Source organism: Galleria mellonella, unplaced genomic scaffold, assembly GCF_026898425.1.
Source record: "Galleria mellonella isolate WM207_F2 unplaced genomic scaffold, CSIRO_AGI_GalMel_v1 utg57, whole genome shotgun sequence".
NCBI classification, from domain to species: Eukaryota; Metazoa; Arthropoda; class Insecta; order Lepidoptera; family Pyralidae; genus Galleria; species Galleria mellonella.
The window spans coordinates 7,385,742-7,411,327 of NW_026442119.1; the positions used below are offsets into that span (position 1 = coordinate 7,385,742).

Below are 25,586 nucleotides of genomic sequence, written 5' to 3' on the forward strand. Positions count from 1 at the left end.
GTCTACCACAAAGATAGACTTTTTTGTTTTTATCTATTAACCATATAGTACTCCGTGATTTGAAGGTTTGAAAATTTATGAATTCCCACGGACAGTAAAAAATATTTTTCAAAATAACAAAACTATGAAATAATGTATAAAATGTATAAATAACATAAATTAATATTAATATACAAGTTTTCATCAAACATTACATATTTTCAAATTAATCAAAATTTAATAACTGTACAAAGAATCGAAACACAAACCAAAATTCAATTTTAAATTCAGGTTTCAATTTTTAAAACATCCTTCTATCAGACATTACATATGTAACTTATACTTTACATGTATATAAACAAAGAATTGACCTGTGATGACTCTGATTAAAACTCCACAGTGAATTACAATCATTGTTTTGACGAAATATCATCATATCTGTAGCCCTTGAAAACATTGTAAATATGGTATGTTAAATAGTGATCCGTATATAATATTTATGGGTCTAAATTTGAAAATACTAAATATGTTAAGTATATACTTACTTTATTAATTGTCTATAATAAAATATATATATGTTGTTGTGTAGAAATTGAGTGCCTGCGACCTCTGACTTTACATATAACTCTTGTTTCATCTACCAGCTTAGCGCATCTCATACTGGATGTATTATATTGTGTTCACAACAATGCGTTACTTTGAATATAAAAGATGCAAAAAGGAAATTTATTAATTTCAGTAAGAATTCCTAAACTTCATTTCTTTTTCACAGTAGATTTATATACACTTTATATAATAAAATCTAAAGATAAATAAAATTTTGTAACTTTAATTATTGATTCCCGAAATTTCTATATTACTCTGACTACTATTTCGGTCTACTACTATAAAATAATAAAACTGGCACACCTACAAATACCTGCATCCTGTGACTGGTTTAGGTATTAAGAAACCTGCCATAAATACAATTTCAAGTACGACAAAATCCAACCTCTATGTTCAATCTGCTTTAAAAACGTTTGGCAGTTGATAGGATACATCCGGCGCTCTTCACGTGCTGACTGCTGCCCAGGACACACTCGATGTGCAGAACCACGGCGACGCACGCGACACTCGATCGGAACTGAGGGTGCTGTCGGAAGCCCGCACTGCCATTAGTACAACTCGAATTGTCAATTAGACGGTCATTTTGATCTTACGTCGTCCATTAATGTGTTTGTTGAAGCAGCTGTGATGGGGAGCAACAAAATCGCGTCATGTATATGTAACATGTAATTTGTGATTTCGGTCGGCGCATACACAACAGTCAATTGTAGCGAAAGAACGCCAAATCTGCTTGTGGTTCAGTGGCGCAAGAGGTACAGTGTAAAATGGCCGTGTCGTGGTACGCTCTGGCGGTGCTCGCCACTACCGCTCTCGGGGCATCTATTGCGCGTAAGTTTGACATTTTTGCAAGTTTTTTTTTAACAAAAATTCAGTTACTGTATTAAATTTAGCAAAGTCTACAAATTTTATTTGAATATTCAATAAAAAATATTCTAGTAGTAATTAAAACTAGACAGGTACTATCATTATTTTGATTCTCATTTTTTTACTTAACTTATAAACTTTAATACATTTTATACAAAAAAAAAAATATTAAAGATTGCAAGACCCTTAAGATGCAATTTCGGTGCCCATTCATAGGTTTAGTACACAGTTTTATTAAAGTTAATATCAGTTAATTTACAAGTAAAATTATAACATAATTTTAGTATCTGTTATACTACTTAATTTTTTAGATAATAAATATTTTTATTTTATAAAAAAATAACTATCATTATAACTTGATTAAAGGTTAAAAATATATTCTTACTGATATTATGAATGTAAAAAAGTTTGTCAAGATATTAAGATGTTTGTTACTCAATCATCCATAAACGGTTGAATGGATTTGAACTAAATTGGGCGCACAAATAGTATAATAATATCCTGGATTAAGACATAGGTTACTTGTTCTTCATACCTACCGCTAATATATCCCGTAGGATAAGTAACATTTGAAGTATACACACACTGATCGGCTACTTCAAGAAATCGAGTGTCCATTTACTCTATATTACTATCGATAACTATTTATCGAACATATAGGTGAACAATATTAGACTTCTTTGGTCATCGTTTTATCAATCATTTTACAACTCTTTTCTTACTACAAACAGATTTCTTAATACAGAAAGGTATTACTTACTTTAACGAGTTTTGTTTTTAATAATTTAAATAACATCTGAGTCCTCAGGAATGACAATGCATGGGGGGATGTCATGAGCAGAATAGTACACTCTATTATATCCATGGTACTGCTCATGTCTTTAGGCAACGGTTACCACTTCCCATCAAGTGGACCGTCAGCTTGTTTTCCATTCTAAGTTGCATAAAAAAATCTAACTACAAACATTCTTTAAAGAAAATATTGTAGAGGTTTGCCATTATTAAATTGCAGATACAGTATTCATATGTACAAAGAATTTTTCATAGCCATAAAACAATGACTAGAACATGAAATGCTCTCCTGCTTTTACATCCGTCTGCATTTCTCGTACAATCAAACGATTACAGTGCATCTGCTCATCATACTACGTTTATTACATTTTTGTTTCAAGAAACTAAACGACAAATAACTGGATTTAAAAAAAAAATATTAGTTTTATAATTTTTACCACCCGTGCAAATTTAAAAATGAATATAGTCTCGAAGAAATCCAATTGAAAAATAAGTATTTAATTATTAATACGAACATATTTATTTCATATCTTACATCGTCAATAAACAATATTGAATATCAGGAACTAATCAATGGCTATAGAATTCTACCGCATTCATACAAATCCAATAAACTATTTAGGATACAAATAAACATGTTACACCCTTAAGTGTATCATATCTTTTATGATATAAGTATAGTAGATTTATGGGGTACTTATGTACTTACATACTAAAAAAGAACCCCCCTTTCTTCAGTAGTCGGGTAAAAAATATAAATATTTACGTGATCCAAATCTCCATTTAAGTCATTCCATTCTAAATAAAGGTTATTCTTTCTGACGAATATGAAAACTGAAAGGCACACTCACATCTGTGAAATATAAATAGAACGAAATTCCGAATATTGAGACTAAAAATATATTTATTTACATATTATGAACAAGAATTCCTGTCTGTCTATTCAACTATGCATGTTAGTCCGCTAAATAAAATCAAAATAAATAATATTTATTTTCTCAACTCTCAGGTATTGAATTATTGTATATAATAACTCACCTGAGAGTTAAGAAAATAAATCCAATAAACTTTACTGAAAAATAAAGCCTTTTGAATGATAAACTTCATTTTTTTTTATAACCTCCTATAGAACTATATTTATTATGAATACATTTATTATAAAATGTATTATAGATTGATAATTGCTAATGATTGATGATTTTGATGACGTAACTAACAATAATATTGATTAGTTAACGAACCAGAAAACCAAACTAATATAATCACCAACTGATCGAAAGTGTTCACCGTTGCCAAACGACTTCAATAATGATAAAATGAATCTATATTCTTTTTATTGAGCTTTATTTATATCTTCTTTTTAAAAAAAAAAATATAAAAATCGGTTTAAAATCGGTAAAAACAGCGTAATATTTAACGTAAATTTTAAAAACTCTTAAGAAAAATACCACTAAAAATATACCATCGGTCATTTAATCTTAATAATTAATTTAATTAACGCACTCCGTGGCCATGGCGCACTAGTGGCAGTACCTACTCGTTTCCCCTGGGACGAGTGGATTTAATGGATTTCGCCGTAATGGATTTACCCTTGTTAAAAAAAGGCACGTTACTTTGCGTAAATGAAGACCCGGGTTCGACTCTCTGTCGGGCCAATTTAAGTAACAAATTTTTAAAATAGAAAATTAACCCGAACCTGGGTGTTCCGAATTGTGCTATCAATTCCAGGTACTGGTTAGTTTTTAAAGAAAGAACACTAACCTTTATTGCCATTTTATGTTTTTCATTAACTTGAAAAAAAAAATTTCCCAATTTTTATGTAATTTTTGTACAACAATTTCGTCAATTTTGTACCGATTTGATCATTCTTTAATCACAATGATTTACTGCATGTTGGATCATACAAACTTTGTGATTGTAAAGCTTAAAAACGGTAATTTTTTTAATAAGTAATATTTTAACCTATTTGATCAAATATCTTTATTATTGAACTCATCGTGATAAATCATTATAGAACTAATGAATTGCGTCAATATTTATCAATTATAATTATATGATAATAATAAAAGACATGATTGATTTGACGAGATAACAAAATAATCACAACATCCACATTATTATGCTTAGATTATGTCTTAAACAATGAAATAATAATATAACAAACGGCATCAGTCATATAGGTACTTATTTTACTTTGTATTTAACTACCATAGTTAGGTGTGCTTAAACATATAACAATTCTTTGCAATGTAAAATAGATAACAAAGTATAAGCAATTTATATTTACAATTCATTTACATTGGCGCTAGTAGCTAAATATATGAGTGCTTACACTTACATAGGTATATGAAGTAACCTCAGTGCGAAAAAAAAACACAACACAAACTTTAAAAAATGTTTTTATACCACACCTAGATGGAGAGAATCAACTTTCCTCCCCTAAATGTAGGAAAATTTACATTTTCCCTTAGTTTAATAAAAAAAAACGAGTAAATTTGATTATTAATCTGCTATTTTCCTATTTTCTACGTTCTTGTAAAAGGAACGCAATACAAAGCAAAATAATCACTACATTATTTAAGAGTTGGCACTGGTCTTCCATTAGCTAATGTAAAAAATAAATCTATACAACTACGTTAAGGTATAAAATAAATTAGCATTTATGGTTTTATGCAACAATTTCCAATATTTCTAATTCCAATATCATAAAAAATCGAATTTTTATAATGTTTTTTTTTAATTTATTATTACTATTATTTATTATTCTATTATATATATTTAAATTCATTATTATTATTATTCATTAAACATTTTTAAATTCTATAAACTGGTTGCATAGAATGTATACATATGTTTTTTATTCTAAGTAACGCGGGTTCGAAATTCAAATTGTCTAAATTGTGAACCTGCAAATGTAATAGTTGCACGCCTAAACGAAAATAATAATCCGATGTATAGACGTCAAATTTATTTATCAATTCAAAATTTGACTAACAATAAGCCTTATGCGGTATGATTATAGAGTTTATTAAGTGTTAAAATTTAATTTAAATGCCTAGATACTTCATCATCATCATATCAGCTGTTAACTGTCGACTGCTAAACATAGGGTTTTGCCAGTAGTTGCCACACATGGCAGGCGGATTCGCAATCGCAGTTAGGTTTTGATGATGTTTTAAGATAGTCGCTTAGATTATATAGGGACATTGCTGTCCATCCCTCGACCATTAAATACCTAGGTGCTTAAAATGCTGCTTTTTATATTATATTAATTATTAAATTATATTATTATATATTGTACTTAAAATAGTAATCTTCTGTCTAATAAATTTGAATATATATTTTTAAAAATCGACGTCTCAAGGACTCTCAAATAGCTTTTAGATGTGATAACGATAACAATAAGTGATAATATTAACTAAGCAATAATAAAAATAAGAGTCGTATTATAATCTCCTCATATATTATAATAAAGTAGGATTCTCAACTTAGAAAATTGACAGCCGTGCCTTCAGCTTGGTCAACTCCTTCTCATCGCTAATCGGTTACATTCTTCCTTCGGTGGATAATATTTTATTATTATATCAGCCATTAACTATCCAATGCTGAACATAGGTCTTCCCCATAAGGGGAGATTTGCCAGTAGTTGCCACGCTTGGCAAGCGGGTTGGCAATCGCAGTTAGGTTTTAGCAATGTTTTAAAAGGAACTCTGCTGCCTATCTCTCGACCATTGAATTCATTTAATCGCCCCTTAAGTGTGAAGAAGGCCTATTCTATATCGGGACTACATGGAGCGATGAACAATATACTAATACTCTTCGTAATGGCAAACAAAGTTCTTAACTACACGTCACACACGTTAAAAAATAAATAGTAACGTCGTAGATACAAACAACACTCAAGGGGCCTACCATAAAAATATGTTCGTAATTTCGAAACCGAACCGAGCACGAATTTTTTATAAAATTACATAAGAAATGGTGTTAAAAAGGAAAATTTTCAGTCGTCCGGACTTTTTATGCTAGAGATGATGGCCGTCAAGTGCTGTCAACGACCTCGATTTTGGTATAACGTGTTTCATTATACTCACAAAATTTGGATGTAAAGTTTCGGAATTTCGTTCCATGGTAGACCCCCATCCTTGATGGGATATCTAGAGATTTAATCGACTGTGTAGTTACAGCTACTAAACGATAATACTCGACATATCCACATTTTGCCGAATATATTTTGAATTCATTGCGTCAGGTCATTTGTTAAAGGCGTTCTCTGTCATCGAATCAGGATTAGTCGAAAATTTTAACGTCAAGAAATTCCCGACTTTAATTTTATTTTTTTATAAAATAGTAAGTTCAGTAGTAGTAGTAGTAATATTCTCAATAGAAATCAATTATAATAATCAATTTAATAATTAATTTAATTTTCTACTCATTCTACATAAGGTCTCTTCTTTTTTTACTGTTTAAACTATTTATAACATTTTTCATTATCTGCTTTATGTATTTATTTGAATATAAATATAATATTGTATATATTTTTTATTTATATATTTATATTCGTTATATTAATGCATGTAAATATTAGTTTCCTTTTTTTTTTAAAATATTGCCACTAACAATTTCTGTTTGCCCCATGATAGAAAATATTTTTATGTTATGTCCACGATGTGTATTGTTATGTCCATAAAATTAATAAATAAATTTATATTAAAGTCTGAAAAATATAAAATTATATAGTTTGCAAGAAACCTATATAACCTGCATTCTTTAAACAAAGTGCCTTCTAGAAAATTAACATAAAATTAATTAAATATACAATCCATACACTGCACGCCGATTCTACGTTAACAATGGTTATAATTACAGTAACGGCTTACAACTTGCATAACCTGCGTTCTTAAAAAGTACACACGCGATCAGACTAATATGTGTCAGGCGGGTAGTAGGTAATCAAGATTGGCAAAGAATTAACAATTCTAACTGAATACCTTTGAGACTATCTACTCAATCGCTCGGTCACTGATCCCCTCATCAACACCATAAAACCTTGATAATTGTAGCTCTAATTTTTATATTTTGACTCTACCTGCTTCCTCGAAATATAAATACAATTTATATATACTATAATAATAGAATCTGTCTTATATTTTAATATATTCGAGATTGTGTATATAATAGAAGAAATAACACAAAACTAAACTAAGAAATCTTATATAAGTAATTAAAGAAGAAACCAATAGATGTACCTAAAATAAGATGAAAATGTCTATAAAAAACTTACCCCTCTAAACAAGTTCCTTAACTTGAAGACTAGCTGTATATAGATTTATGAAATAAGGAATCAGTAAATAAATTTAGTTATATTTTTAACTTCTAATACCATACAAATTACCTTTAGAAACCTGACATTATTCACAAAGGAACTTTACGTAACTCGTATGCATCTTCTAAGAAAGGAGTTTCGGATATGCCCTAGGGAACAGAAGATAACGGATTTCAACCTAAATATCCGTGCTGGCAAAGCCGTGTGTATTTATTCTACATACGCAGTAACATCATCAATTTTATTATTTATAAGAATTATATTATCCGGTCATATAAAATTATATAATACAATGCACTAAATTGGACACTTTCGCTGTAATGTAATCGATATTAAATGGAAATATACTTTTTTATTATATTATTAGGTAACATTCATTATCATTAATCAATAAATGAAAGTAGATCCACAAATCTAAAACTTAAACCAGGTAACGCATAAAGTATGATATTAAATAAATTTTGATTCAATAAAACAGGCTTTATCAGTTACCTAACTTAATCCTATTTATAATATATTTATTTAATCCTATATAATCCCGGTATAGAATAAGCCACCCCTTCCTTTCCTGTGGAAGTTGAAAGAGGCAACTAAAAGACGGCGAGAGATGGGCAACAGCGACCCTCTTAAAGCATCTCTAAAGCCTAACTGCGGTTGCCAATTCGACTGCCAAGCGTAGCAACTATTGGCAAAACCCCCCAAGGTGGAGGCTTATGTTCAGCAGTGGACAGTTAAAGGCTGATATGATGATGATAAAAAAAAATTGATACATAAATGTTGTACACACTTACTTGCATGTAAGTATTAATTATTTTTGTTTTCATTATTAAAGTAAATTCACGTTAACCTCGAATATCAAAATAGAAAAATCTATCATATAATTAATTAAATTTTAAATAAAACAATACATGTACATATATAATATAAAACAATAACATTACAATAACTATATCAACGTCAAATATTAGTCATAACAAGGACAAGGTCACGACGATAAAATATAAACATTTATGTTCATCATCAAATTGCCACGATATCACAGTTCTAAACAATTGTGATAAAATTAAGACAAGTACGAGTATATTATATTTTTTACATGAAAATAAAAGGGAAACCCCGCCTTTACTATCGGTGTACGCTGGCGGGGCACCAATGAATGGTCGTAAATGAGGATGAAATTAGGTCAGTTGGCCCATCATTACGAATTTACTGGGAATTAACCACGATGGTTTTCAAAGGGGACAATATGAATCTCGGGGGGGGGAAAGGGATTATTAGTAATGGAGACTAAGAATCCCATTGCTAGCAATATACCCAACCAGGTCCCAGGTACCAACCTCGCGGTTCCCCCTGGAAACTATCATAGTTAATTCCTGATGAATTCATCATGATGAACTAACTGGCCTGTTTTCATTCTCATCAATCACCCTTCACTGGTGCTCCGCCAGCGTATCCCGTTAGCGCAGGCGGGGTTACCATTCCATTTTCACCCATAAAAAAAATATGAATCTCGAGCTGATAGGCTATACTCCTAGCAAATGGAGCCCCAGACCATGTTACTAATGGTCCCCACCCCCCAATACGAGTAAGTATATCAATAAGTGCTTTCTAAATCTGAGAATTAGGTGATTTCTTTTACTTATTTCTATCTTTAGTATGCGAACAGCGTCTTAACTAACTCCGCTGCAGTTTTTACATAACAAGAGCAAGGCCACGATGATCTAACAAAAACATGTATTATGTATGAGGACTCATACATTTACATGAATATATTAATATTAAAGCTATAACAAAATATTTTATATATAATGATTTTTTTTTTAAATCAAAGATAAAGATAGGAAGTTATTAATATAGATAATGAAAACACCTATGGACGGCGGTAATCACTTACCATAAGGTGAGCCACATGCTTATTTGTCCCTTTGTTATGAAAAAAAAACAAATAGATAAACCACGTGTTTTTGTCTTGTTTTAAATTAAATCACGCAAAATGACTGAATGGATTTTAATGAAATTTATAATGATAGAAAACTAAATACTTATTTTAAAGCCTTTTTCAACTCATTTGGAATAAAATTAAATAATAATAATGTATCTCACTACTGAAGTCATAAATAGAATACTTTAAATTTGTGCGTGAAAATGTGTGATTCTCACGGGAAAATACGATTACTTCCGAACGACATTACGGGCAAATTTTATTTAATAATTTACTCCTCATCAATCTGTTATGACGTCACATTCTTTGGCAACTAATAGAAAATAAAATAAATAAAAATTATATGAAAAATTAAGAAATCTAAAGATTTTAGTGTAAAATAACCTTCTTATTCATAAAAAGTCAATATTTTAGCTATTGAATTTAATTAAATTTCCAATTTAAAATAAAATGACGGAACAGTATGATATGAGCAGGTTTTAGTTGATATGAATAAGTAATAATAAATCTATATACCATTTTATATACAAAAATGAATACGTTTAAGTGTCTTAATAAAAGATATAAGCTTTCTATATTGTGATTCATTTACATCTTGTATATTAATGGGTTTCTTACCTGCTAATTTTCCTACTCCCAGTAATATTAAAACAAACGTAGATTGGTACATGGTAAATTAATTTTCTAGTACGAATTTCTACTTATTGCGTTTACCCAACCATTTAACACGGTTTATAAACATTGCTCTTATTATTATGTCATTTGTATAATAACTATATTGTAGACCTTAACCTAATTACCATGTGGAATTGGCTCACTTTGAACTGCTGTTCATAATATAGCAATGCACATAATTACCCATATATATTTATTTAAAAAAAATGTGGTTTCTTAATCACATAAAAAAGTTATTCTATCTTGAAATAGAAATAATAAATTATTACCATTTATTAAGTATGAATTATTCTAGAAAAATGACTTAACTAATTTGTAAAAATATAGAGGCACTATTAATCCCAAAGAGGGTTGACGTCAGACAGGTGGCCGATCGTAAAACTAAAAACCAAATCTTTTTGTTATATGGATAAAATCATATTACGCCGACCCCAAATGATTGGGATAAGGGTAGGAAGATGATAGAGGCACTATTAATTACAACTAACACTTGCAGCTCCTAAATTATTGTATTACAGGAGGTTCATAATTTTTTGATGTTTAAACCCATTCTTTGGGAAAAAATTCATTTTAACTAATGAAAACATCCTTAAATGGACGGAAATAATATCATACTCGAAACATTAATCAGGTTATCTCGCCTTTTAGATGTGCATTGCCATTTCACAGAAAAAACAGATAAGGCAGTGGTACTACAATAGTTCTGCTTACATTAGTGAGTATCTCAGAATCATTAGTCATTATCTCTAAAATTTCCATTTAATATTAGAGCAAAATTATTATTCTATAGACTAATATAAACTATTTTTATAGTATAATTGAATCAGGACCGCTTTACATTAAAGTCTTGTCGTCCAGTATTATAATTCGATTTTATAAGTTTTGAGGGATGGACAGCAGCGTCCCTCTTCAAACATCCTAAAAGGCCTAACTGCGGTTGCCAAACTGCCTGCCGAGCATGGCTAGTACTAGCAAAACTCCCCTTATGGGAAAGACTTATGTCCAGCAGTGGACAGTTAACGGTTGAAATAATAAATACTATATAATATACTACTAAATAATAAAATTTACTGCAAAATGAACACAACAATATTAATTCTCAAGAGAATGAATTCCGAAGATATCATATCATCTGATTTGTCCGATAGCATGACATAATAAATACTGAATATACTCATATTTTTTGTCTTCATTACTGAAATAGGTTTTCTGTATTCTTTTTTTAATTTACTTGCTTATATAGACGTAATTTGTGTAATTATAGAGCACGGCATAGGGAAGATGATGTTTGTAATTTGCAAAGATGATACGTATTTGATGTCTTTGACAATTTCTTAGAAACGGTTATCTTGTAATAATCTAATAATGTTAACTTGTTTAGTAAAATTGTGTAAACATCTTTATATGTTATATTGACTTAAAATTTTCAGTTCCAGTAATTTTGTCTTAATATTATACCAAAATGTAAACTATACCAAACTACTTAGTTATCCAAGGCCTTTGGCAACTTCCGAACATGACAATCCGGGACACATCGCTCTGTCTAGACTCATCTGTTTTGCTAATAGGTAAAAGTTCTTTAAATTATGCCAATACTAAGTGCTTATTAATAAAGTTTTCTTGGGCGAAAATATCGCGAACCTGGTATGAAAACACAGCAGCTTGGGCAAGTATCCTAACCAAATTAGGATTAGGTAGGTTATTCCTGTGTACCAAATTTCATTCAAACGCATTCAATAGTTTTTGCGTGAAAGAGTAACAAACATCCACTCATCCATCGTTACAAACTTTCGCATTTATTATATTAATAGAATACACTTAAAGCAAACAAACAAAATATAACAACTTGATGTAAAAAAAAAGTTATTTGTAATATATAAAAAATGCAACTACAAAGATTTGGTTTACACACTATTCATTCAATAGAAAAGGAGGATTTACATATCTAAGTAGTACATAATTAATTTCGTAAATAAAATTATTCATATTTTAATGTTATACATAGAATTTAATTAAAATAAAAAGTATTTCATTAAGTTCAATAAGTTATCCTGTTATCAAAAAAGATAATCAGTTGCTGCTGAGTTTTAATGTGGCATTTATTTCAGTTAATGATTAAAGTAACATACCTGGACCAGAAATTCGATCACAAACAATTAAGTATATGAGACACAACTTATTATTATGTATTTTGCATCCTAGTGCATTAAGTATTAAAATCTAAATCATTAATATACATATAAATTCTAAATTTAAATATAAATTCATAAATAGTTTTTAAAAATATAATAGTATTTGAAGTTATTAGAAATGTGTTTACACATTTGTAAAACGACATTCTATTTATAGACATGTAAATCATTTCAATATTATTTAGTATATCTAATAATAAATTAACGAACTCTGTAATTCTTACCTATATTATAAATGTGAAAGAAGTTTATCTGTTACCTTATAGCGCCTTAATGCCTTCACCACTATGAAATTTAGTATACACATATTATATGGGACACTCCTTTTAATCCCGGTTAATTAACATATCACGGTCACGCGTACGAAGTCACTAGCAAAAGTCAGTGTAGTAATAAATAAATAGGGTGTATAAATGCGCCAAGCAGATTTATAAAACAGTTTATGGAGATTAATAGAATCAATTTAAAAATGCCAAACCTTGTTATACTATCTTGTAACTTTAAGTGATTCCTTGTAAAGTCCAGATATTCTAGTCTTAATACTTACATGATGAATATTTACACTTTAGTGTACCAGATTTCATTCAAATCTGTTCCGCCTTTAAGCGTGATTGAGTAACATACAAACATCTTTACAAACATGTAGGATGTATATATTTATATGTGACCAACAGTTAAGACAAAACAAACACGAAAGAACAGGGGCGTTCTGCAATTACGTTGTTATACAACTACGCCACATTGCGTGCAGCATATTGACGATTTACTCACCAACATTGACAGTCTATGTTGATTTATATGGCGCATCCAGCTTACAATGCATATCAATCAAAAGGACCGTGTTGATATATGACACAGAAAGCATTTGAATCGTATGTCACTTAAAAATCCGGCTTTGTTGAGCGATTCTATCTATAAAAAAGCGAACGGAGGCTTTGAAATATTGCTATGTTTATTTAGTTTATTGCACAAAAAGATTAACGGCGATAGGCTCGCACTTCTGTCACGTTGGATTCTAATGTGACCGACGAAATGTAGACATATCGAGTGACACATTCACCATAACAATAAAAATCGTTTATGAGATCGACCAAATCCTGGTTCCAACTATTCTCTTCTATGCATAATTATAAAAAAAAAATCATAATTTTAATTAATATAATATTTTCATATATCGCTGTGATTAAAATGACTGGTAATTTTAAAACATAAATAATGAGAAAACAATAAAACAAGGAATAGGAATTCGGCTTTAAAAAAAAACTCTTTCAATCGAAATTATGAAAAATCTTATTTCTTAAGGGTCTTTCTATCTTTATTCAAAGACAGAAAAATATCAAATTGAACCTACTTGTTCATTTCTCATTACCATGATTACATTTTCAGTTTCATTCATGCCACATAAAGCACCTCCATCGGATTTCACCTTAAAGTCGAATCGAATCATCCGAACTCTGAAACGTGTATGTACGTAAAAATACAATTTATAAACTCTAGGGGACTTGGTGATACAACAGAATTAAAATCCACATTACTAACAACAAAATAATTATTTATTATCTTACTATTTTTACTAACTATGATACACATACCTAATTAAATAACACCTGTACTTATTACTCAACACAAATCAAAAAGTTATCTATCTATCTATTTATCTACCCTAGCCATTATATTATAACAGCCTTTAACTGTCCACTGCTGGGGGGAAGGGATTGTTAGCAATGCGAAGATTAGTCCCCATTGCTATCAGGTCCTCCACCGACCTCCACGCGGTTTCCCCTGGAAACTATCGTGACTAATTTATCGTTGAATTCATCACGATGAGCTAACTGACCGGCCTTTTCATCCTCACCTATCACCTCTCACTGATACCCCGCCTGTGTATACCGATAGCGCAGGCAGGGTTACCATGCCATTTTAACCCAAAAAAAACTGTCCACTGCTAAACATAAGACACTCTATTGAGAGCTTTCGCCAGCAGTTCCCACGTTTGGCAGGAGTATTGGCAAACGCAGTTTGGTTTTTAAGAGGGATGCTGCTGCCCATCTCTCGCCCTCCCTTAGTCGCACAAATCGATATCCATAGGGAAGAAAGGGGTGGCCTATGCAGGGACCACACGGATACCTGGCCATATGACTATAAAAATATACATAAGTATGAAGTGAAGGATCGATATGAAGTATGTAGTTTTTCATTTCTTTATACTTTAAAAGCATCTATTTTGTTCAGTGAAATATAATCAACTGCTCTCAGAATTTATTAAGTATTTTATACTGCCTTCAACTTTGCTCGTGGCCTTAGTTTTGTTATTTTACTTTGTTCAAACTTACTTCTCTTGCATGTTATATGAGTATCAGAAAATAAAGCTAACATTTGGTAAAATAGAAATGCTGTATTAAAAGTTTTTATTCTCACCAGTAAACCGATTATCGCGCCTTCTGACATGAAGGGATCAGGATGTTTGTGATAAATAATATTTTTTTTTTAAATAACGTCTATGTATTAATAATCACAGTTAAATATTTATAAATAAGTATGAGAAACAAGATTTTTTAATCAATAAACATGTAGCCATTAATTATAATTATCATAATTAATAGATAGCATCTCTTGAGAATAACTTAAATTAGCTAATTACATATGTAATTAATGATGATACTTAAATGGCGCGATGATATTTAAAATAGTATTTCGATTTAAACAATTGCCGATGACAATTCTGTGCTGCAGTCATGAAACAACTATTAGGAATTAGGTTAGAATTGAGATCAGCTTGCAATATTTTGCAGTGACAAGCTACACTAATACGTATCTATCAGATCAATATGGACCCATTATGTCACTAGTATTACAATTCGAGATTGTGAAACGTCTCAATTCCAATATCGATCAATTGGATTGTATTTCGAGAGTAACCCCACATTTCCTTCATGACATGTATATACATGTCATAATTCTTAATTGTGCAGGGTGGCGTATATACAATGAAGGTTTATTTTTAAATATATTGTGTCATTAATAAAGTTTTGATGTTGATATTGACTTACTTTTAATAAATAAGATAGTTTTTTTACATCTCTACTCAACTCACAAAAATAAAACCACGGACAAAAGCTATATTATAAAACACAATTGACTCATATTATCATATATCTAAAACATTCTTATTTACATTATTAGTATATATAATTTGCTAGTGAATATATATAAATAGGCCATACATTATTTACATTACCTACATATAGAGAATGTATTACTTTAGCGTGAGTTCAAGTATAAATATAAACAAAAAATAAAACTACATGAAATGACAAACAGAGAAAAAGAGAATGTGTTAAGAAACGTGTTATGGATTAATATGGATAGTAGCAAATGCAGAGTAAGACCAAAAAAGAGATAAATGAACTGCATGAAAGATCATGTGGCCAGAGCGAGAGTAAATAGTAACATGACTGTAAATAGAGATGAATGTAAGAAGAGAATATTACGCCGACTACAACCAGATACGGGAAAAGGGCAGGATAATGATGATTGAAACGGTAAACAAGTTGAGAGCAATGACCCATTTAATAGCAAGCTGTAGTCGTCTCTTTTAAACAAAATTTCAGACCACCTGCCTCTCTAATGATGGCTAAATATCATTAAAAACGATGATACACACAATATATTCAGTAGACTATACGTAGCGGAATATGCAAATTTAGTACTACCACCATAAAGTATATATACAGAATTATATATTATGTCTACTCTATGATTACCACAGATAATAAATGACAATCATAACAGTAACAATTGAGAAAATGAGCCTGATTACCTCATTTGATATTAAGGTCATGACATTATAGTTTACTCGTATTTGCTTATTGATGGTGTTTGCAACTTCGTTCTTGATCATAGACACTACTTTTATTGCCATATCAGATCTCTCTAATACTCCAGAGACCTCATCGTCATGTCCAGATTTACAAAAATGTCGTATAAACAGTAAGTGTAGAAAATTTCTAAGCACTTTTCTTTAGGATCTGTTAGAAAAAAATAGTAAAAGTACTGATCTCCGCCTTGACTTCAAATTCATTCTTAATAAATATTCATTCATCCTGTGTTTCTCTTATCATAAATAGAAGAAATATTTCCATAATGATATATAATATATTCTGATATTCATGTGAAATATTAAAATAGATGATATTCATCTTATTTCTATTACATTACTTAGTATATTAAGATTGAAATATAGATAGATATAGTACTACTTCTAAGGATAAATGGATGAGGAAAACATTCTGCGCCAACTCCGAACATATTGGATGATATTAATATGAGTAATAATATTGAATCAATGTTATTAGATAGAGGGAAAACAATGGTGAAAATATATATACAATATAATTTACTATTAATTAACAATGGTGGTGGATATTTTAATTCTATATATTATTATCACAAAGATAGACTATTTGACTAGATGTTGCAACTGCTTCTAATAAACTAAATTTTAATTTCAAGTTCCTTCATAAAATTGAATCAAATGTTCAAACAGTTGATAGAAGCAACATTATGATGTCATGAGCATGTTATCGACCTTAAGAAACCCAATACGTCTTGTACTCTCTGTAAAAAAATGAGCTCCCTGTAGAGGCTCATCTTACAGGTTGTGTGTCCGCAGGAAGAAATACCTCTAAAACCGCATTGTACGACCATTTCAGTTCTAGCCGACTGTAATTAGTACTAATTAACATTACTGTACTTTATAGTTAGTTATAAATATGTTACTTTAAATATTTCAGTATTGTATTTTGATATTAATTTATAAATTAATGTTTTCAGCGACGAAAGACCAATTTTTGGAAGGCTCTATGTGCGGAAGGGTGTGGATCACAATCCACTCTCCAGCAATCCAAAGAACGCTGGCGCCAAATCTTCTAGACGCGATAGAGCTCAATTGGGATTTCAATGGCTGTTCCACTATTCCTAAACAGGTAACAAAACTATCTCTAATATTTAAAATATTATTATTTCTACCTATTAATTCATGACAGAAATATATATGTATTATTCTAAAGCAAATACAAACGCAATGTACGTGTAAGACAATCTCCCACTACATAATTACTACATAACATAATTAAAATAGCAAGCTCTAAATTATTTCTCGTTTTTCGCCTATGTTCCTTTCAAATGTTCATTTTTCAGAATTTAAAATTGTATATGAGCCGTATCATTGCACTACATATATCAAATACAGAATTCTATTTTACAATTGTAGTCAGCTACTAGATGACTTTTTTTATGTCCAGAAAGGTTTTATAACTGGCACATTTTTCAAAATCTCCTAAATAAAAATGATTCCATATAAATAAATACCTGGGTTCATTTAATAAATACGAGTTTTGCGAAACAAATAAATGATCTACAGTTTCGTCTACACTTGAGAAATTACTTGAGATTTTTTTTATTACTTAAAACTTTTCAAAGAAGAAATTTGGAGGTTCGACATATATGTATAATGCCATCTTAAAAGTTAGTGGCTATGTGAAGTGTCATAAGTGGTACAACAGTAATAGTACTGACTCGTACCGGTAAAGACTAAGACGGTATTTTTCTTCATTATCAGAAATTTACATGGCTACAGTTAACGACCTCTATGTTGCTCAGTGTATTTGCTTTGCGTAAATGAGACCCGAATTCGATTCGAAATGAGATTAAATTTTGAAATATTTTTTTCTAATTTGACTCGAGTTTGATATTCTGAATTGTACACTCAGATGTTTACTGTTCAGTATCTCTTAACAGAGAATTACTTAGTTACTGACTGTACAGTCACTACTGGATTTAGTCTTCAAATTAAAATACAACAACACACATTTTTGTTTAAAATTAGTATTAGACATGAAGATCATAATAAATTGTGTAAAAAAATATCTTCCAAAACATCCAAGTAATATTGTCCCTGACACTTGGTTAGGTCAATCTGTTCACATTTGATAGCAATAAATATGTCGTTGTACTCACATTGTAATTCACGAACAATTTTCTTAACAGCTTTATTGCTCATTGATATTGGTTTAAACAAAGCGGTTTGCATGCCTACCAAAAATGTTGCTAATATTAAGCAGTTTCCAGTAAGATGATCGAATAATAATAGCGTTACAATATCCAGTTTGATTATAAGATTTAAAATACTAGTAAAAAAGGAAACACTCAATCGTGTAAGTAAATATTTATGCCTTGATAACAAAATAATACTAATAAAACATTTATTTCAATTACATGTTAATTATATTAAATGTTGTTCTTGTTTAAGTACCATAGGCTAATTACTATCGACCATAAATGTTAAATATCCTTTTTACCTATTTATCCAATTCCCTTCCATGTCCCTTTCAGCCAAGGAAAACCGATTTCCGAAGGCTTCTGGCCTTATATACCTACATCTGTTTCTACTTTCGTAAACTCCTATTCCGGAGGCTTTAATCATCCTAATTGTTGAGTGTATATAAATAAATACTTAGTATAACTGTGCCAAAACCATTTTTGAACTGCGATATTGTATAACAGATGCAACGTGACAGTAATCGCAACAGACAACACTCATTGACGACCGCGTTTTTATTATTCACCTCATCAATAGCTCGAACGCTGTGTTATGAAATATAACAAAAATAGTAGTATTCATACGGTAATGCTCAGTACCGATTCATAGGCTCAATTGTACATTCGTGTGAAAGTACGGTAACAGGAACATTGTTGTACCTACGTACGTGTTCTTTTACAACTCGATTCAATCCTTGCTAACATTATAAATGTGAAAGTGAGTTTGTTCGTTTGTTGCCTGTAAGCGTCATAATGGCTCGACCGGTTGTCATAAAATTTGGCATACACGTAGTAGTTAAGATGGAAAAGGATTAGACTATTTTTATGCTAAAAAGTTAAAAGTTTTCTACTTTAAAAATTCATATATCCTTTCTAAATATCTCTCATTACTGTTGTTTTGGTGTTCTTCAATTATTCTAGTTCATCCATATAATTTGTTGATTAAGGGGCTGTATTCGAAATTTACTGTTAATTTATCTGTATTTTGCGCCCACAGATAGGCCTCTTCAGCAATAGGCCGCTTTCGTGGAATAATGCATTAGAGACATATCCACTGAATTCAGTAGAGGGCTACATAATCACTAACACCTCTCTAGGCGAAGGTGCTTTGCCTGGAGGCTGGTTGACAGGTCCCGGGCGAAAAGGCCCGCATTGTCTCTGGCCATGGGTTGCGGCAGGCGACCTCCAAATACTAGCGTATAATTGTCTGAAGATACAACCAACGTGGATGGAAGATAATGGGTTAGTGTATAAATAATAATTAATTTATTGATCAAGTACAAATTAAAACGACAATCTAAAGAGACGGATATAAACTCGCCTGTGTTTAAATAATTTCATTCACATAAAATATTAATATAATCATATTTTTCCAAATAGGCGGTTTCTAAAACTCTCCCCAAACAATGTATATAATCGAAATCGTTTTCATCCATTTCTAAGGATAGAAGAATAAATAAAAAAAAAGAAATAAAAAATATATATACCTCCTCTATTAATATGATGGTTCATGACAACAAGTTAGTGTGCGAAGCGAACAATTTTTTGTCGTTTATGACCAGTGTTTCTTAGTAATCCGTTTTACTGGTGGAAAATTCTATTAAAAAATAATATTTTCAATTTTATTATTACTTAAGATAAAGCAGAATTTATTACGACTATTTAGTATGAAATTCATATTAAAGATTTTGATATACCTAATCATAATACTTAGTTCACATTTCATTTATCTCATTCTTTCGCAATAAATCTAAAAGGGATAAAAGACGTAATAAATACTAATTTATTCGCTTTCAGAGACAAAATAAACAGACTACGCATCGGAGAGCTGGCTATTGCGGGTACTCACAATGCAGGCGCTTGGAAATTCAACACTGAAGTTAGCACAGCCTCACGGGATAGCTTCGTGTTGTGTCAGGACCGTTCTATCTGGGCCCAGCTTGTTCATGGCATCAGATACTTCGACTTCAGGGTTGCTTACTACGAATTTTATCAAAACGAGGATGACCGGTAAATAGCACTTGTTTACGCCAATGGTGGTGTGTCGGTTTACCACATTCAACTTCCGCAGTTGCAAATTCAATCTCCGCCTAAAACTTTTATATTCATTTATTCTTAAATGAACTATAAGGTTAGATATAATAATAAACAAATCCAATATGAGACGAATCTGTAATTTTATTAAGTATCTTAATCCATGTAATTAAAACTATTACTTTATCCGTGTCTAAAAAGAAAAAAAAACCTTATATTGTCAACAATAGAGCAGATAATTTCATAATTAAGTCTTACTTGTCCTTTACTTAATTACCTGGTATTGTAAATTATTATTATTTAGTTATAAACCATATAACTACCTTATAAAATGTCATTCAGAATTTATTCAGAAATGTTTAAAAACATTTAATTTTATTTGACAAGTAGTGTTTTTTTTGGGTGATAATGGAATGGTAACCCCACCTGCGCTATCGGTATACACTGACGAGGCACCAGTAAGTGATGATAGATGAGAATGAAAGCAGGTCAGTTAGCCCATCCTAACGAATTCCACTAGAATTAACCACGATGGTTTCCAAGAGGAGGTCGACCTGATAGGGTATACTACTAGCAATGGGTTCATTAGACCCCATTACTAACAATCCCTCCCCCCCTGTCAAGTAGTGTTATAAGGTCGATAGCTATGAGATATTCGCAATCAACGATTACCACCCGTTACGTTATAAACAAAGTCCATTGCATTGCATGGTTAGATGGATAATCAGTTTCGCATGGCTTCCTATTAGCTATTACGCAAGCTCAGCTGAATTGATACGTATAGATTACTATATTATAGATACCTTTACTTGTCCGCTTATATAAATGATTGCAAAGTATTACTTTGTATGTTTTACTTTAGAAAGTTATTTTACCAAAACGAGGTACAAGTGCAAATAGTCCGGTCAAATTAGTCATAAAAATAGTGGTCAAATAACGAAAATTCCAACAGAGCTAAATTTTGGTGAAGGCCTCAAGTACACCATTGAAAATAAAGAGTCAAATATCCCCATCGATCCCATTTACCCCAAATAACTTTTATAACACACAGAATCGATGGGGACTTTTGACACTTTACTTCTAATGGTATACCCAAGATCTGCACCAAACTCTGTCGGAAGTTTCGTTATTTGAAATGTCTATTTTAACCAGACGAAAATAATTTTGGAACTTTTAACCAACTGCCGAAAAATGAAATAATGGTTTTTGGTGTTAATAGGTACGGGTAGCCTAAATGATATGATGTATCATCTTTTTTCTTCTTTTAAAACTCTTTAAATATACTTTTATTATTATGTTCCTTATCTACTTTATATTAAGAGTTAATCTGCTTTTATGAATATGTACATTTCATTTATTTATTTTAATGTCAAAACTTTTATGTTTTTTTTATGTTAAATATCATGGCAACCAAACTAATGATACAACTGATGGAAGGTCGTGCCTATACACATGAACAATACAGAATATACTGTGATGTTCATGGTAGATACCTCTTACGCGATACCAGTCCTGAGAACTAAGATTTTATGATTCCATACCCTATAATTTCTTAGTAAAAGTAGTCTTCTTACTTATTTCCGAACTAAGGCATTACAGAAAACTTTTCCGAAAAGTCATAACTTTCTTTCTGCGGAATTCATAATATTAATACATTATTTATACTTACATCGACAGATATTGGCTGAATCACAATCTAATACGAGTCCGTCCACTGGTGCCGCTACTAAAAGAAATTAGAACATTCCTAGACAATACAAGAGAGGTAGGTTTTTCTTTGACCTATTTTTTTTTTATTCTATATGGCTAATGTTGTATTATGATAACTAACATGGGTACAATTACTCAACCCTTAGAAGGTAAATTACCATTAATGTACAACACAAAAAATTTCTTACAATTTTACGAAGAGTTTTCGATTACTAAAACTAAACCAAAAGGCAGTGATAGATTTATCTATTTTTATATTTATTTCATCGATTAATGAAATAAAATACTTATTGAAGTCATAGTTAATTTTTTTTTCTATATTAATATTCTATACCAGCAGCAAATTATTTTAGGGACTATGAAGAAAGTAATATAGTGTCTTATGTTTTATCCGTATTAAATTCTAATATGCTCAGTAAAATGTTACAATATCAAGTGTCACAATGTAATGTTTTAGTAACAGTCGACAAAATACTTTTCACTACCCCGTCTAGAATTACAGTCATGAACATATAAATCTTATTAATTTTTCATCCTATCTCCACCGCGTTTCCCTATCTTGCATAAATAATGATTTACCATCGCGGAAACTTTTAGTAATTATATATTCAGTGGATGATATTACACGAATCAACAACTTTTACGTCATTAAACTTCATTTATGAGAATTTCTTCTTAGTGTCTGTCATAAATTATCATTATTAATTTTTTACACAAATTAGAATATATATTTTTATATAAACTGACAATTTAGGCACTTAAATATCAACACATAAAGTGTAACATAGATGTCAACCCATGTTACTCCTTATGTTTTGATATTTCTGAGGACAAAGGTTGCAGTCATTTCATTTTAATTATTAAAATAAAATCCCTAAGGGCAATATTATTAAAAAAAATATACATTTGATTTCAGGTTGTATTCCTCGACGCCCATCATTTCCCTATAGGCTTCTATGACACCGATGGACGCCCCATCCGACAAGTCCACGAGGGTCTAATAGAATTGGTTCAAAGAGAACTAGGCCCCCACATGGCAAACGCCGTAAACTTCGCTACGGAACCAGGCAGCCGGGGACCAACTCTCAAAACATTACTAGATGCAGACAAAAGACTGCTTTTCAGTTACGTGGATAACACTATAGTAAGAGGTAAGTGCCTACTATCATTTTCAATTTAACTTTTCTATCTAGTTTTACTGTTGATAATTAATATGATAGACATAAAATGGAGATAAAGTATCCAGAAAAGTACTCGTACCTCAATCAGAAAATATATGAAAATATAACTACTAGCGACCCATTCCGGCTTCGCATGGGTGCAATATTATTTGTTTGTGTAACGTTTAAACTGTTTCAACACATTTTGATAAGACTTGTATTTTGACGACTACGAAAATACTGTGGTAATATTTTCTAAGAGTTTAAAATAAACTGCCTCTTTAGCAGTTTGATATATACGCGTTTATATAGTTTATAGCACTCAGGGAAAATATACCTTTCTAACATTGAAAGAATTTTCAAAAATGGATTAGTTATACCGGAGATTACCCCAAACATCTAAACTCATAAACAGTACGTCTTTATAATATTATTATAGATTATAACTAAATTCCCGCAATGATATTATGGCAGCTACTAATTAATAAAAAAAAAATGGAACGCTGATTAACTACTGTTTTTTTATTTTTATTTAAACTTTATCGATAAATGTGTCAAACTTAAAATTCGAGAACTATATTTGAACTAAAAGTTGACGTATTAATGACCTAAAATTACAATATCCTGCCACTTGTATCTATGTGGTAACTAACTCTGTAAGCACTAAACTAATTCTGTAGGACACTGACCTATTGGCTACGTATTATGAGACCTAGTTATTACATTCAAAGCTACCAATTTCATACAAATTGCGAAAGTAAAAAACTTTAACTACATTGAAAAATTTCAATTTAAGTTCATATTTTTAATATATCCAAAATATTATCTACTAAAGTATACTAACTTCTGTAATTGAATAATAAAATATTAATGGTTTATTAGTTACTCCGAATTGACAAATACAGAAGTTATAAGGAAAATATAGTATCACTTACTTATTCCGTCTGATGTTATCCGACGATCTGACCGAAATAACCATCCTCTTAAGACCTTATATTAACTTACAAAATTGGATATCTAATAGGGTTTCAATTTAGTCATTTCTTACGTTAAACTTTGACAGTTGTACGGACCCTGAGGTACTGACTTTGTAATATCACGGCCGACATTCCCGGAAATTCTAAATTGTGGTGCTCTTTCTTGGAACTTTAATTTCTTGCCAACAACTTTTTGCTGCACAAAGGAGAAAACAACAATATTTTCAGAAATATCATATTGTTTCTCTCATAAAATTAACACTTGTTCTGCTAACTTAGATTTTGGTACTTTTATATTCATTCATGTGTCGCTTTTATAATTTATTGTAGCACGACGTGATATCTTATGATTGTACCGTCACGATATAAATAGATACAATTCCAGTATTTCGAATTCTATTACAACCAAAACATTAATGTCTTACTTGTTATATCACAAAAATATATTATAAAATTAAATATAAATTAATAATTTCAGAAAACAACTTTCTTTGGCCGAATCTACCTCACTTATGGGCGAATACAAACTGCCCTACCGAGCTATTCCAGTACTTAGACCAAGCGATCACCGTGTCGCCCCAACCTACAGCGCTCTCACCGCTCTATTCAGCGATGGCACAAACTACCCCTACAGTACTAGATATCCTTTTCCTTCGAGGGTCCCTCAGAGCGAACGCAGACGATGTCAACCGTAATGTTACATCTCGACTTGTGACAAGATGGCGACAATACGCTAACATTGTGTCCTCAGATTTCTTCCTTGGAAATGATGTTATTGATGTGTCGATAGCTCTCAATATCGAGCGTGGATCAAGCCGTTTATGACGTCATAGCATAAAATCCAGAAGTGGCGGACTCTACGTAAAATCGCATCGCGGCCGCATAACCATTGCGACAGGACGATCACCATGGTTGCCTCGTCGCAGAAATCGGTATAAAGTGCCACACTAAACTATTTATCTAAATACCTATCAATAGTTGTTCCTCAGAGAAAATATTAGAGCCGCTATGTTCCACTGCCAAATACGAAACCACGTGAAATGTTACTAGTGAGATAATTTTAAGTATTTTATTTATGTAAGATTACCATGTACTAGTCCATCACTAACAAACAATTTTGTATATAATTACTTACAAAATAGAGCATTTTAATTTTTTTTCAGTTTTAATGATTTATCCCAAGTTAAAAAAAAAATATTAATTCCTGTTGACACGACTACACATGCAACAATA

At 30.9% G+C, this 25,586-nt stretch overlaps 1 protein-coding gene across 1 annotated transcript; it reads left to right on the forward strand.

Annotated features, from left to right (window-relative positions):
- The first annotated feature begins 1,073 nt into the window (after positions 1-1,073).
- Positions 1,074-25,510, forward strand: LOC113509684 (PI-PLC X domain-containing protein 3). Its single transcript, XM_026893079.3, has 7 exons — positions 1,074-1,413; positions 17,207-17,358; positions 19,470-19,714; positions 20,270-20,482; positions 22,184-22,271; positions 23,133-23,367; positions 24,832-25,510. The coding sequence occupies exons 1-7, from the start codon at positions 1,350-1,352 to the stop codon at positions 25,176-25,178; spliced, it is 1,344 nt and encodes a 447-aa protein (XP_026748880.2). The 5' UTR covers positions 1,074-1,349; the 3' UTR covers positions 25,179-25,510.
- The last annotated feature ends 76 nt before the right edge of the window (positions 25,511-25,586 follow it).